Raw genomic sequence first — 15,199 nt, 5'->3', positions numbered from 1 at the left:
AAACTGAAACACGATACATTTCTGTATACATTTCAAATGGATCCTATGATGTTAACCTAATTTTGGAGTATAAAAGTTGTTTTATTAATCCACCATTTTAAAAGACTGCACGGCTTAAATAAAACACAAAGCATGCGCATCATTAGGGAAAAATAAAAAGACTGAAATTCAGTCCACTAAAACTAACTTCATCAAAAACCACCACAGAGAATGAAAACACACAACTAAACCAAAGCTGCTAGCAAGCACACAAGACCAACAAAAAATTAGCATCCAGAATATATAAAATACTCCTACAGGTAGAAAGATAAATTGAAACAAAGTCATGAAGGCATTTCATACATTAAAAAAGACAAAAGTGCTCATAAACAGAAACAGACTCCTTATAGTAATCAGGAAAATGCAAATTAAAACCACAGAAACATTTTATATTCAGCAGACTGCAAAAATTCAGCTGTTGGCAGAAATGGAGCAAAGGGGAATCTCCTCTGCTGCTGGGATGAAACAACAGTATGGCATTCTGTCCAATACATTGAAAGGGCACCTGCCCTACTACCTAGCAGTTTTACTTGCAGGTACACAGCCCAGAGAAACTCGAAACACCTGGACCCAGGGACACGTTCAATAATGATTACAGCATCGTTGTTTACAATATCCCAAAAGTGAAAACCACCCAGATGTCATCGACAGAAGATAGCTGTATTCACGTAATGAAATGCTCAACTACAGCTATATGCATCAACGTGGATGAATTTTTAAAATAATACTGAAAAAGTTACAGAAGCATATAATATCCCATTTATATTTAGTTTAAAAACTGAAACATAACAATATTATCAATAGTTAGGAATATACAATCAGTTGTAAAACAAGGGAAGAGCAAGAGAATGGTTAACACCAAACCCTCACATGGTTTCCTCGGGCAGAAACTGTAGGAGCGAGGTGTTCTTAAAGGATATGGTAGCTTCTTTCCAAGTGCTTTATTTTCATTCTTCAAATAGTATAATACATATTATATACCTTGTATGCATTGAGTATTTTTAAATAATTTTAAAACTTAGAACTAGTGGATGATTTGCCCCTTTTCTCCACTTACTGAAATTGTATTAATACACATTAAAGTGCTCTGAAAGATTAACAAGTGCCATGGTAAATGAAAGGCGGGAAGAGAGGAAACGGGACCTTTTTAGAAGCCAGCTATTCTTACCAATTCCCACTTCCCAGGCTGATTTAGCCTCACATACTCATCAGACTACTTTCTTTAGGGAAGAACAGGGCCTTCCTTACCTTGTCTACATCTGCCTGAGCCACTTAACAAGGAATAGTTCTTTAGACACCCACTTAAAGTCAAATACAGACTTTAGTTTCAATCGTTCCACCTAAAATAGTAGTAACACCTAATGCTTATATGCCAAGTTTATTTCTACCTATAAGAGTACAAATAAGTTATATAGTAAGAGCTAACGTTTATAGTATACACAAATAGTAGCTAATATTTACTGTTTCCTAATATATAAAGTGTTTTATGCAAATTTAATCCTCAACCTATAAGCTACATACTGTCATTATCATCCCATCTTTTGCACAAGGAAATGAAGCACAGAGATATTAAGGAATTTGTTCCTAAGCAGGAAATCGGGATTCAAATTGTTCTGGCTCCAGAGTCGATGCTTCTAAACACTCTGTGCTATATACAGAAGACCTCAAGAGAGAACCAGATACAAAGCAATCCAAGTATTTCTCAATACATTAAGCTCTTGACAATTCAGTAGCAGTATCAACCTAAAGCATAATATCCTTAATACTTTGCTACCTTTTGTACAGATTCTGAAAAGATTAAATACTTTAATACTAATTTGATAAAGACAAGTGCTTCTAGGTATAAAAGTTAACTCCTTCCCCCATTAAATGAGGGCATTATTAAAGAATGGTTGACTACATGTAGCTCTTACCTACAGAATGTATTTATAGTCCGCAGAGATGATCCAAGAATTATGGTATCAGATCTGCATCGACTGAATAAATTTCATCTACATTCCTGAGTATATCTCCACTAATGGGAAATGGAGGTATCAGGTAAACTGAGTGGTAAAGAGGAGCCAAACTACTGAAAAGAAAATACTTACTTGCCCAACTTTTCTTATACATTATATATATATGCTGACCTGTGTTATAAGCTGAACTCTTAACTTTGCCATCACCATCTCGAGTTCACTGCCTTTGCTTAATCTCTACAGATTTCCACTTATTCTGGATTCCCTTTTTAAACTTCACATCTTTGACAGCCTATTAAAAGTATTCCGAACATCTAAAAGCCTTTGTTAAAAAAAAAATATATGTGGCATTAAAACTTCCGTTAAAAAAGGAATGTCATCTTCTGAAACGTCTGCAATGTGAAGCTGGAAAGAAAACCCTGTTACAATTATTAAAATCAATTAAAGTCTACCTTTTACATTTAGCAGACTCAGCATAAAAGAGCAACATGAAGTATCCAATATTTTCTCATCTTTCCCACAATCTTACAAATTTACTGCCTCAGATGAAAAAAGGAACAGCAACCAGACTTAACTTTACCAAGAATGATTTCTGCAGGGTAGTATTTAACAGGATTGTATCTCATCTCCAGTGTAATATTTTGAAGGCTCTGTTGTTATTACTGTAGTCCCTGCTTATCTGAGAGGGATACACCAAGACCCCCAGTGCATGCCTGAAACTGCAGATGATATCTAACCATATATATACTGTGTTTTTTCCTATACACACATACCTATGATAAAGTTTAATTTATAAGTTAGGCGCAGTAAGAGATGCAGTAACAATAACTAATGATGAAACAGAACAACTGTAACAAATACTGTCACCAATGCCACTGATAGAAGATTCATTCTTACCAAAGATCTTAGCCACCCCACATATGATTTCTTTCCCGAGAACTTTCATGTTTTCACTTAAAGTATGCAATTTCAGGCTTCTCTTATAGCATATCTGAATTGCCAGCATCACTACTCTTGCACGTTGGGGCCATTATTAAGTAAAATAAGGCTTACTGGAAGACAAACACTAATAATTTGACAACCTAGCTACCAAGTGATTCATGGGCAGGTAGCACATACAGCATGAAGATGCTGGGCAAAGGGGTGACTTACGTCCCAGGCGGGATGGAGTAGGACAGCACAAGATTTCATCATGCTACCCAGAATAATACACAAGTTGAAACTTATTGTTTCTGGAATTTTCCATTTAATATTTTCAGACCACAGCTGACCACAGGTAACTGAAACTGGAAAGTAAAACACAGGTAAGGGGAGACTACTGTGTTGTTTTAGTTCAACTAAGGTTTGCAAATAGCACTATAGTTATTACTCACATTAAACACTGCATACTGATAATCCCTTTCCAGGATTAGGATTTAAAGTAACTTCATATTGGTTCTTTTTATTGGAAAAAAGCTCTGGAAAGATCAAAAATGTATAAAGGAAAGGAAAATACCTTTCTTTCACCTGGAATACATTGACAGAAGCCAATTTTATACTTCAAATTTTTTACCTATGTGCATGCATTTTTTAAAAAAATATTCCATAGATTTCATTTCATTCAATTAAGTGGGACCCCAAAAAGGTTAATATTAAGAACTACTGGTTTATGACATTCAATTTTGAACATAAACATCCAGGGGAAGGAAATTTTCAAAATTATGTTTATTAATGTTTTAGTATACACATTATATTCTCTTAGAATTGGGGGAAGAGGGAAACCCCACTCAAGTGAGGTAACAAACTTGCCATCTTTTACAAAATGTAATTAGAACTGACAACAATGTTATGGTTAGTCCTTAATTCCTGAGAATCTGAATTATCATTAAGTTTTCTGTGAACTTAAAACAAACGCTCACATTTATTTTTAAATTACAGTATGTCTGAAAAAATAAAATCAATGTTAATATGTTATCAAGAAAAACCATCATCGAAATGTACATATGAACGTATTAGGTGTGAATATACTGAAGCCCTGTTGCTCTGCAGTTTGACACCATTTAAATGCTTGTTTCCAAGATCTTATTTCAAATACATTAACTTATAATTTATCCAGATTGCAGTGACATTATTTTAACCTAAAGGAAAAATAGTTGTCTGTCATTTTCTTCTTAATTGTAGGTATCCAGGGAGTCAGCATGTGAACTCTATCTAGTATTGATAAAATAATTTACACGTGTAGGGATAATGACCAGAGAACATGTGATTCTCTTCTAGTAACAATTTCTATCCCTTAATAGGAGATGATTTCAGAGAAGTTAGAGAAGAAAAACAGAGAAAACAATACTGTTGCTATAAAATGATAACGAATTTGATATAATCAAATGCAAGATCATTCATATAAACATAATAATGAAAATATAAATTATTAATTATGCAGCATGCTTTAGGGCCATTTCTACAGTTATTATGGATTACAAATATTAAATGCCTTTAATCTATCCACTGTTCATAATTCTGTAAGCCATGTTTACATAATAAACAAAAAACATTTCCTACATATTCTGTCTCTTCTGACTTTTAACAATTAAAGTATTTATCCTGGGCTGGCAAGTTACCCTGACCCTAACCAGTAAGTACAAACAGGGCATTGTACATCCATTCTAAAAGCTGGAATCAAAGAATAACGTTAGAAGCATTTGCAGGATTTATCCAAAGAAATGTTTTGCAGACAAATGCAATAGAAAAAAATCAAGCATTTCCCAAAATGATGTTTGTATTAGAAAGTTTTAAACTTTTGTCTTCATTGTAAAGGTATCACTTTATTATATTTTTAAAAGGCCATGATTAACCATTTAACTAATAACTTACATACCTTTACAAAAATAAAACTAACACTTGCTGGGTACGAAATTTACTCAAATCTTTCTGTACTTTTAAAATCAGTAAGTGATGTATCTTACTGGCTGTTTATTCTCACAGTGGTATTTTTTTTAAAGCCTGAACAGTGTAATTATTAATCTGTTGTCTTAAATTATACTTGATATAAAAAAAAAAAAGTCTACCCAAACCATCACCAAAATTTCAATTCAATCTAATGTAGAAGAAACCTGAGTTTGGATGTAGAAATAATTCATTCAATTTTTTTTCTGACATCATACATCATGCCTTCAACCAAAATAGAAGTGAAACTTCAAACAGGACTCTATGGCTTTATCTGAATTTTCTGAGTACTAAGTAAATCTTAAATTTAAAGCAGCTGTTGGAGGTTAAATGTTCTCAAAGCAATGTAAACTAGTTATAAAATGTCTCATCAAAGACATCAGCAGCTCTTGTGAGTCACATGAAATTAACAATGAAAGAATGATCATCAGTTATACTGTACAGTGAGAGTACATAAAACACTTGTGCCTCACCTCTAGTATCAAAGCCATCTTCATATATTCCTTTTATGAGAATATTGATATGTATTCTTCATGAATTTCAGGCTCATTCCTTTTGTTAAGCATGTATTTACTGGCTGTATATAGTATATGCATTGAATTTCCCATGACTTGAAATAACTATAGATCAAAGATCTATGCAAATACAAATTACAAACATGGAGATTACAAGAAATCCGAGGTGATAGTTTATGAATCTGGATTTGCCCTTTTATAACTTCACATCAAATAGAAACATCTTCTACCCTCAAGTCCAGGCAAAAATCCAATTTTAAAATCTCATTCTCAACCTTTGAAAGTAGAGCCTTTGGAAACAGAAAGGACTTCACTTTAAAGCACTGCCTTTAAGAGTTGTAACATCTATTTTCCATAGATGTGACCCAGGAAACAATTCATCAATAGTTTATCCATTCCACTGTTTTAACAATTCTGACGATTTCATCATATGTGCAGTGAATACCATCGGTATCATTTCACAACAGGATCAGCAGACACAGCGCTGTCGGACAGGTCTCCGTTGCTTGTTTTAGTTTCTTCTGAAAGCATGAGTGAAGATAATAATGGATATTTATGTTCACTTTTAAACAATAAATTAAGAAGTAAAAAAAATTTGGGAAGAGCTATATTGCCAAACTTCAAATTACAGTTGCATCCATCAAATGTTTCTCTAACATCACAAATTATACCTTGTTTATATTTAAAAATTTTTTTAAATCTAGGCTAAACACTGCAATTGTTTCCACTGGTTTTTAATGAAGGTGGAGTTGAGGGAGTTCAGAACTGCATTGGGGTGGGGTTTCAAACCACATGGGCTCTTTTGTCCTGAGGAATCTTGACATTGCTGGTCTAAGAAAGGCCTGCTGCCCTCACGCCAGTTCCTCTAGCTGGGCCAAGAAAGGACCATTATAGTATGTTGTCATTCCTGGTAGGAATATGGCTGCAAACTCACATATCAAAACTATCCAGAATGATAACTTTCCATTTGTATTTATAACATTATAATAAATTATATATAATACATATTATTTCTTAAAATAATTTTAAATGAAGCAGCTTTTCACTGTTTTTGACAGAATGAATTCCTGGCTTTTTGTGCAAAATGTCATGTGTTCATATTTCATTAACAGACAAAGACTGTTTGACTAATGTATTCAGAAACTCTGACTATATCTCTGAGCAAGCTGAAATAGTCTTAGAACAGTGATGTGAGTGATATGTAACAACTGCAACCCCGGAGAGTTCCTTAAGAGGAACAGGCCAAAGCAAGAAATCCCACTGCCATAAGACTGAAGGGCTGTTTGTTTTGTTTTAATGCTTTAGCCTGAAAGCAAATGTCCAATCGACTCACAGTTTTCCCAGTCACATGGCCTGGGGAAAAGGTCTGGCATCATGAAACACATGAGTAGAACTGAGGCAATCACTGAGTTTCTTCATAATTTATATTGATTCAAATTCTTTCAAATGGCTTTGCTAATTTATCCTTGAAAATGAACACAAATGTAGTATGTATAAATTTTCATTTAATACTGAATATCTTCCGGATTAATAAGCTGAAACAATTTTTTCAAGCATGTTTATTTAGTCTGGATTCAAAAAAATGCCTGGATACGCACCTAATAAGTAATATTAGTAAGTAATATTTAATTTATGCAACAATGTCAAGAAATAAGGTAGTTAGTTCATCTAAGTGGTCTATCCAAATGAGTCACCTCTATATATATAAAGAAAAAAGGTATATTTTAAAAATTAACATAAGATTAACAAAAACATCTTGTTTTATGAAGAGCTTTTTATCTTGATTTATGAAAACTTCATGAAACAAGACAAAAAGGAGACTAGTAAACATGAAAATTATAACGGTCAACTAGTTACTGTATCTACTATTGATCCTCCTAGCAAAGAGAAATGTACGCTATACGATTTCCATGACAGAAAAAGGGAAACATCTGTTCCTCAGAGAAGATGATTATTCCTAAATTTCAAATCAGAGAGAAATATAACATGGGGACGTTATATATGAAACACTGAGCAATGCTCTTATGCCTTAAAAAGTATAGATTCCTTTCCACCATCCTACACAGAATACAATGGACAGAATCCTTTCCTTAATGACTGAAGTTCACTGAAATCACTATCAGTTATTATGGTTATACTGCCTGAGTCTCCAGGGCCTGACTATGAAAGAAGGCAGAATGCTATTTACTACAACTAAATAGCCCCTATGATTTTATACTTCTTTAATCATCTGTCCCATCTCATTCAGTCAACATCAGTCAGCAGCAGCTCTGCCTTCAGCAACATTTAGCTGTCCTCCTCTAATTTGTTCCTTCAAATCTAATACAGTTTGGGCCATGAAAGAAAAACCAAACTTGTGAAAAGTATATTTAAATTAAAAGCAGATGATCCTGAACAAGGGCTTAAAGGGTTACCAAGCGTGAAATGCATAAACTATATAAATTCCTTTTCAATTTCACACAAGATCTATATAGGCTTTACTTTTTTAAAAAGACTTCTTGCTAGGTCTGTGTTATTTTCCAAAAGGACAAAGAAGCTGGATGTCTGACCAAATAAAATGGTACATTACTATCTATTACTCAAGACATTTATTGGTCTTTCCAAATTTAAACCACTCACTGACCTTCCTTCTCTTTCTTTTCTTGGTTTTCTTCAGCCGCAGTCTTGTCTGCTCTGAAGAAAATTCTTGCACTGCTCAGTGAGAAATATAGCAATTCAAATTCCTAAGGTAAATTTAAAAAATTTGAAATAAAAACCAAAAATACTTATTATGGCAAAACACCAAAAATATATGCATTTTTATGCCTCTTATTATTTTTAAAAGCTCTAGTGGAAATCACAAATACAGAAACTGAAATAAGTAACCCGCCCGTTTTTAAGATCTGAGTCAAATGGCTTCCAAATAGCATTCATTTTAAAATATAATCTTTTTGCCACTATTCATTTCACTTGTGAAAATGGGGGTTTCTATATGGCTTCTGCTTTTCAGACATTAAGAAGTCATGGATATCAAACAGTAAGTCAAAGCAGATGTGACTCTTAGGCTCCTCTACCTGTAGATAGACATCCAGTCGCTTTTGAGTGAGATTCATGGTTTGTAAGAGTTTTTCATCTTGACTGGCCGACTGCACATTCTGTTGCTTAGCAACTGCTCTGATCTCCTTCAGGTATTTCTCTCTAACAGACTGGAACCAGTGAAGTGAGTCAAACTCCCGGTACTGATCCAAAAGCTTTAGAATGTAAGCCACACCTGCAGGCATCAGCAAAACTAAGGTTAAATTACAGTGAGTACAGAAGTCATATTCTACTCCTTCACCAATAATTCCTAACACTAAACATTTTGAGTAGTAATTCCTAGCATTTTAAGTTTGTCCCCTTTCAAGTTACATTCTACAGCATAAATGAACGACAGGTTTAACAAAATGGCTTAATTCCTCCTTAAAACCAATGTAGAAGTATAACAAACTAAAAACAAGTCAATTAAGAAGAAAACAAATAACTACCATGGCCATATAAATCACCTGGAGAAACGATATAGCTGTAAGGGTAAAGAATAAAAATTTCCATGACTTGTGCCTATAATCCCAATACTTTGGGAGGCTGAGGCTAGAGGACTTCTTGAGCCCAGGAGTTCAAGACCAACCTGGGCAACATAGTGAGACTCCTGTCTCTTAAAAAAAAAAAATTTTTTTAATTAGCCAGATGTGGCGATGCGTGCCTATAGTCCCAGATACTTGGGAGGCTGAGGTGGGAGGATCGCTTGGGTCCAGGAGGTCAAGCCTGCAGTGAACCATGACTGCACCACTGTACTCCAGTCAGGCTGACAGAGCAAGACCCTGCCTCAAAAAGAAAGGAAAAAAACAAAAACAATTCGACTGCTAAAAAGATGGCAATTGAGGAAGCTACAAGGAAACCAGAGAAACTAAATATAAGATGTTAAAACTGTACAACCCCAACAAAAACAAAGCCTAAATATTAGGCCAAAGTAGACAAGTGATTAGCAATACTAAGAAGGCATTAAATAAGTTATAAACTATAGAAAACAAATATTGTCAATCACATATTCCAGCTAAAAAACATAGTAAAAAATGCTCATGAAAAATAAATCTATAAAGAACATATAGACCTATTCTCAAGCAAATGTTTCTAAGAATCCATTACAAGGTCAACATAAAATTAATGGAAAAACAATTCCATTAAACTTACCCATGGCAAAGCCATCATCAGTAAAGGCAGCTCCAATTTTATTTTTTTTATTTAGTTTTTCCTTGCAACTAATGGAATGTTCTACAAAGTTCAGGGTCTAAAAAGATGTAACAAGATGTCAGAAAAACAATTTTACTAAGAAAATCTTCAGAATTCCTAAAAAAGACATTTCAAAAATTATAAATAGAATCACTATAAATAGAATAGAATAGAATAGAATCTAGGTTCCAGTCCTTTTCATCTGAAACATTTGCCTTAGGTGCTCTCTTGGTGAAGATACAATCTATACAAGTGTATCTTCATGGCTCTCCTTTCCAAGTCCTTTAAATATGGGCACTCACTCAATCACTACTTAACCCAAGAACAGTGCCTTGTATATTTCATTACAAAATATTATGCACATTTTACAGAGAAGGACACTGAGCTTTGGGAGATCTATTATCTCACCCAAAGTCATATATTAAGTGAACCTGGAGTTATTAAAGTAGGCCTGCTTTACTTCAAAGCACAAATACTCTTAAAAACACAGGCAAGACAGTCCTTACTTACATCTACCTAATTCATTCGAAAATACTATTTCTTTTCATGTTCTTAGGTGTGAAGTTCTCAAAACAGTACGTCTCTTGAAAATTCAGCTCTTCCAAAATGCCTTATCTAATCTTATCTTTTATTCAACAAAGATTTACTGAAGCTTACAATATACCAGCGTTATTAAGTATTTATGATTAAACAAATGATTACTATCTAGAGTCCAGAGTCTAGAGCAACACTGCTGGCAGGGACAGAAATGTGTATCTGCACCATCCGGTACATACAGTAAGCCACTAATCACAAGTGGCCACAGAACACTTGAAATGAGGCTAGTGTGACTGACAAGCTGAATTTTTAATTTTTAAAAAAGTATTTTTATTTTTTTCGCCCTGCCTTATGATTTTATGAAATTTTAATTAAAGTAGCCACATATGACTACACATGGATAGCACAGCTCTAGAAGAGTAAATGCAGAAGTGTTTAAAAACTAATTATGATATACAGTGTGCTAAGCCTACACTGGAAACAAAACCAAGTTTCATTTTTTTGACTGTGGAACTTATTCAGCAATTAATCACCTACTTGTGAATTTTTCATCAATCATTAATTCAATCTTTTTTAGAAATCTCATTTATGCTTGTCTTTTTTCTGGAACTACACTACAAACTCAAGTACAAGAACAGGATTCTATACTTCTTTGTAGTGCTCTTAATCCACTTTGTTTTCTCCATCACTAAGCGACTTCTAACAACTGCCTTGTAAAACTGTAGACTTTTCCCTAAGCTTACCAATGGGTTCACTGCTGTCTACAATGGTTTGAGTACACTGCCCTTCAAATTAAAAAAATATGGTGAGAACTCACTCCAAGTTAACTCTAGTATTACCAAATAAGACACTCTCCCCTCCAGTTTGACACCATCTTAAGATGAAAAGATTCTTATCAGATGAATATGAACATTTTTTGCTATATCACAGTTAAAATACAATTATGATAGAAAATTAACAAATGTATAAAAGAAACAAAATTCATGGAAAAAAGCTGTTTACAGGCTATTAGTTACTTTCAATAGGTAATAATGGTTTTAATATGTAAGAAGATATATTAACAACTTGGGCAGTAATATGAAAAGTCACTATTCTTGATCAAATTTAAATTTAATAAAGAGCTTCAACTGCTGGGTGATACTTAGATTTTTTTTTTTTTTTTTGAGACGGAGTCTTGTTCTGTCGCCCAGGCTGGAGTGCAGTGGCCGGATCTCAGCTCACTGCAAGCTCTGCCTCCCGGGTTCACGCCATTCTCCTGCCTCAGCCTCCCGAGTAGCTGGGACTACAGGCGCCCGCCACCTCGCCCGGCTAGTTTTTTGTATTTTTTAGTACAGACGGGGTTTCACCGTGTTAGCCAGGATGGTCTCGATCTCCTGACCTCGTGATCTGCCCGTCTCGGCCTCCCAAAGTGCTGGGATTACAGGCTTGAGCCACCACGCCCGGCCGATATTTAGATTTTTAAAGCTATCTACTGACAATTTTTTTTTAAACCTTATAGGTACCTTTAAGCGAAAACCACTCTTTATTACTAATATATACCTCTTAAACTCTTAACTCCATTTTCCCTAATCGAACAGCTGTTTTGTTTTTTTTTTTTTTTGAGACGGAGTCTCCTTCTGTAGCCCAGGCTGGAGTGCAGTGGCCGGATCTCAGCTCACTGCAAGCTCCACCTCCCGGGTCCACGCCATTCCCCTGCCTCAGCCTCCCAAGTAGCTGGGACTACAGGCACCCGCCACCTCGCTCAGCTAGTTTTGTGTGTGTGTGTGTGTATTTTTTAGTAGAGACGCGGTTTCACCATGTTAGCCAGGATGGTCTCGATCTCCTGACCTCATGATCCACCCGTCTCGGCCTCCCAAAGTGCTGGGATTACAGGCTTGAGCCACCGCGCCCGGCCAGCAGCTGTTTTTATAATGCAATTTTTGATAACTTGAACTACTTTTAGATAGCAACTACAGAGTTAGAGCAAGAACACATTAAGAAGCATTAAAAATTTAGTCTACATGTTAGTATTTACTACTGAATAGAGAGAAGTTATCTTGAAACAATATGCTTTAAGAAATGTGTTAGAAAAAACTATAATAACAGCTAGTCTACATTAAGCACTTAAAATGATTATATATTAATAATTCTGCCCAAAGATTCTATGGCATATACTCATATAACTTAAAAAACACTCAAATTTCTCCAGTAATTATTTTAAAAAATAAGAATCTATCTTAGGCCACACGTGGTGGCTCATGCCTGTAATCCAGCACTTTGGGAGGCCGAGGCAAGAGGACTCCTTGAGTCCAGGAGTTCAAGACCAGCTTGGGTAACAGTGAGACCCTGTATCTTAAAAAGAAAAAAAAATTACAAAAATTAGGCATGGTGGTGCACAACTGTAGTCCCAGCTACTAGGGAGGCTGAGGCAGGAGGCTGGCTTGAGCCCAGGAGGTCAAGCCTGAGTTAGCCATGATCACACCACCGCACTCCAACCTGGATGACAGGGCAAGACCCCATCTCAGAAAAAAAAAAAAATCTAACGATAAGTAAGTGTCCTTCAGCACAGCTAACAAGTAAAAATTCTATGTCACATTCACTGAGATCACATTTAGTTTTATATACAAGGAAATTAATAGTGTAGTCTGTATGCATTTCATGTTACAAAGAAACCAGATCTATTTGTTCCTATTTTTTTTTTTTTAATTCATTTTAGGTTCTGGAAATACTCACCAGAGGGGGAACAATTATATAGAAATTTCGGAGATGTATATTCTTTGGCCTTCGAAATTCTGGAGCAAAAACATCTACAAGCATTTTGAAATATTCTGTGCCTTCAGCAGAATTTCGTGTGTGATCACTGAGGACTGAATCCAAATGCCTAAAAAGCAAAAAATTATTTGCTTCTATTCTAGAGCAAAAGAAGCGTGGCTTTGAAAAAAAAATCCATGTCTCAATAATTTACATAAGAACATTCAAAAAGCAGGAAACACTATAAGACACTTCTAAACAAATTTTCTTGGAGTTCAGAATAAACTCATTTTCTTACGGACAGAAAACTGATCAATATTAGTAAATTTAGTCCCCAAAATAGACTATTAGAACATCTTGGGACTTAAAATAATAGTTCCGTATTTCTTCTTCCCACAGTAAGGCCTGTAGAACTCCTCTTCATTGTAAATAATTTCCTCTTCCCCTTAAATCTCTTAACGTTTCTCCTACATTCCCTTACCTCAACTTAAACTTGGCTCTCTTTTCAAGAACTCAGTTTCCCTCTCAATCTTCAAAAACATCAGCTGCTTTTTCTCCTGCATCCCTCAGGTACAGCTACTACCACTTTCAATTATTCCTCCACCACTCTAAGGAAGAAATCTTCCTTTATGACTCACATAATCCAGCTATATCTAACTACCCAAATACTCAACTACTTCTTCCTAACAGCAGACATCTACTAACCTTTTAACCACTATCCTACAATTACGCAGGATTAGGATGCCTGCTCCAGGTCTCCACTGTCTATGCAGATAATCTATTCATTATCGTGACCCTACATTTCCTTGACTTCAATCAACCACTCCCTTGCACCAGTCTGGATCTTGCAATTAGCAATCAGCTTCACCCTAGAGATCTTATAAGACAATATCCTACTCTCTGATTTCCTCACATTGCTTCAAAATACTTTTCAAATAGTCAACAGTTTTGGAGTGAATGGCATCATTTAACATAAGGTAAAGGTCTGATCCTTTCCTTTGAGATACACATCACAAACTATTTAAACAATTTTCAGGCACATGACTTCAAACAGCTTAACTTTGCACATGGCTTATGTAATTTGGCAAAGAGCTAAGCTATCTAACAGACTATTCTAGAGCAAAGCTTTTGTGCTGGGGCCTTATTCTCATAGAAATGCATGCATTTTCCCATATACTTCCTTTTTTAAAAAAATTACAAGTCTATCAAAAAGTTAAAATTTAGTATAATGAACATCTGTATACCCTTCAACTAGATTCACCACCTGTTAACATTTTGACACAACTGTTTTCTCTATTTTTCTGAAACACTTGAAAGTTGTGGACCTTTTATCACTTAGTCCATTAATGCTTTGGCATGAATCTATTAAGAATGAAAACATTTTTCTACAAAGCCACAGAACACTGTTATACCCAAGAATAAAATACAGTATTAACTAATATACAATGCATGTTCAAATCTCCCCCAGTTATTCCTCAAATGTCCTTTATAGCTATTTCTTTCCTTATCTAGGATACGATTAAGTATCACCCATTACATATGATTATCAGGTCTCTTTATTCTCCTAATCCAGAACAATTTCCTTGTACTTTTTGTCCATGCCAAATGTTTCATAAAATGCTCACATTCTAAATTTCTCAGGACATTTCCTCCTAATAAATTCAGGATAAACACTTCTGGCAAGAATACAAAGTAGGTACTTGCCATTACACTGCATCAAGAGGCCACATAACATCTGTCTGCCCCATTACTGGTGATGCTAAGTTTGATCACTTGGCCAAGGTAGAATATATTTCTCCACTGTAAAGACAGTTTTCTCCTTTGTAATTAATAAACAATTTCATGAGATGAATTACTGAATGAATCCTGTTCTCTAAAAACTTTTCACCTCATGTTTTAGAAACCACTGGGGATTCTTGCTTGATTTAAAGTATTACAGTGATGGTTATAATTCCCCCCCTAAATTTAACATGCATTCTTCCATAAAGAAAAGACTTTCATTCTCTTATCATTATGATCTTCTGATAATCCTTATCATCATTATGACTCATTGATTCTTTTTTATTCAACAGATTTTTATCTATCATTATTCTTTTTTATCAAATTGTCTCCCCTTTGCCCAGGGGTGCCCCTTCATGCCTGATTCAATAACCTGCTATAAGTATGAATAAAACATACAGTTTTCTAAACATATTCTTAGCAATTGCGCATGCCTCCTGTTTTATGTTACAATATCACAACTGACTCAAGTCCTGC

General features: G+C 34.9%; 1 protein-coding gene across 7 annotated transcripts in view; it reads right to left on the bottom strand.

The window, feature by feature from the left end:
- Window positions 1-3,683: 3,683 nt before the first annotated feature.
- The window catches only part of WASHC4 (WASH complex subunit 4), a 63,418-nt gene continuing 51,902 nt past the window's right edge, over window positions 3,684-15,199 (bottom strand). For all 7 annotated transcript variants that reach the window (XR_012420560.1, XR_012420561.1, XM_065524736.1 and 4 more), the window contains 5 exons: window positions 12,926-13,073; window positions 9,638-9,734; window positions 8,485-8,681; window positions 8,055-8,154; window positions 3,684-5,952 (listed from right to left, as the gene is read on the bottom strand). Coding sequence is in view for 5 of the 7 variants with exons in the window: in XM_065524736.1 (XP_065380808.1) it covers window positions 5,885-5,952; window positions 8,055-8,154; window positions 8,485-8,681; window positions 9,638-9,734; window positions 12,926-13,073 (610 nt within the window). In the remaining 2 variants the exon portion in view is untranslated. The remainder of the gene's footprint in view (window positions 5,953-8,054; window positions 8,155-8,484; window positions 8,682-9,637; window positions 9,735-12,925; window positions 13,074-15,199) is intronic.

This window comes from Macaca fascicularis, chromosome 11 (genome assembly GCF_037993035.2).
Source record: "Macaca fascicularis isolate 582-1 chromosome 11, T2T-MFA8v1.1".
Lineage (NCBI taxonomy): Eukaryota > Metazoa > Chordata > Mammalia > Primates > Cercopithecidae > Macaca > Macaca fascicularis.
Note: the sequence above shows the minus strand (reverse complement) of the source record. Positions and strands in the feature narration are given on the sequence as shown.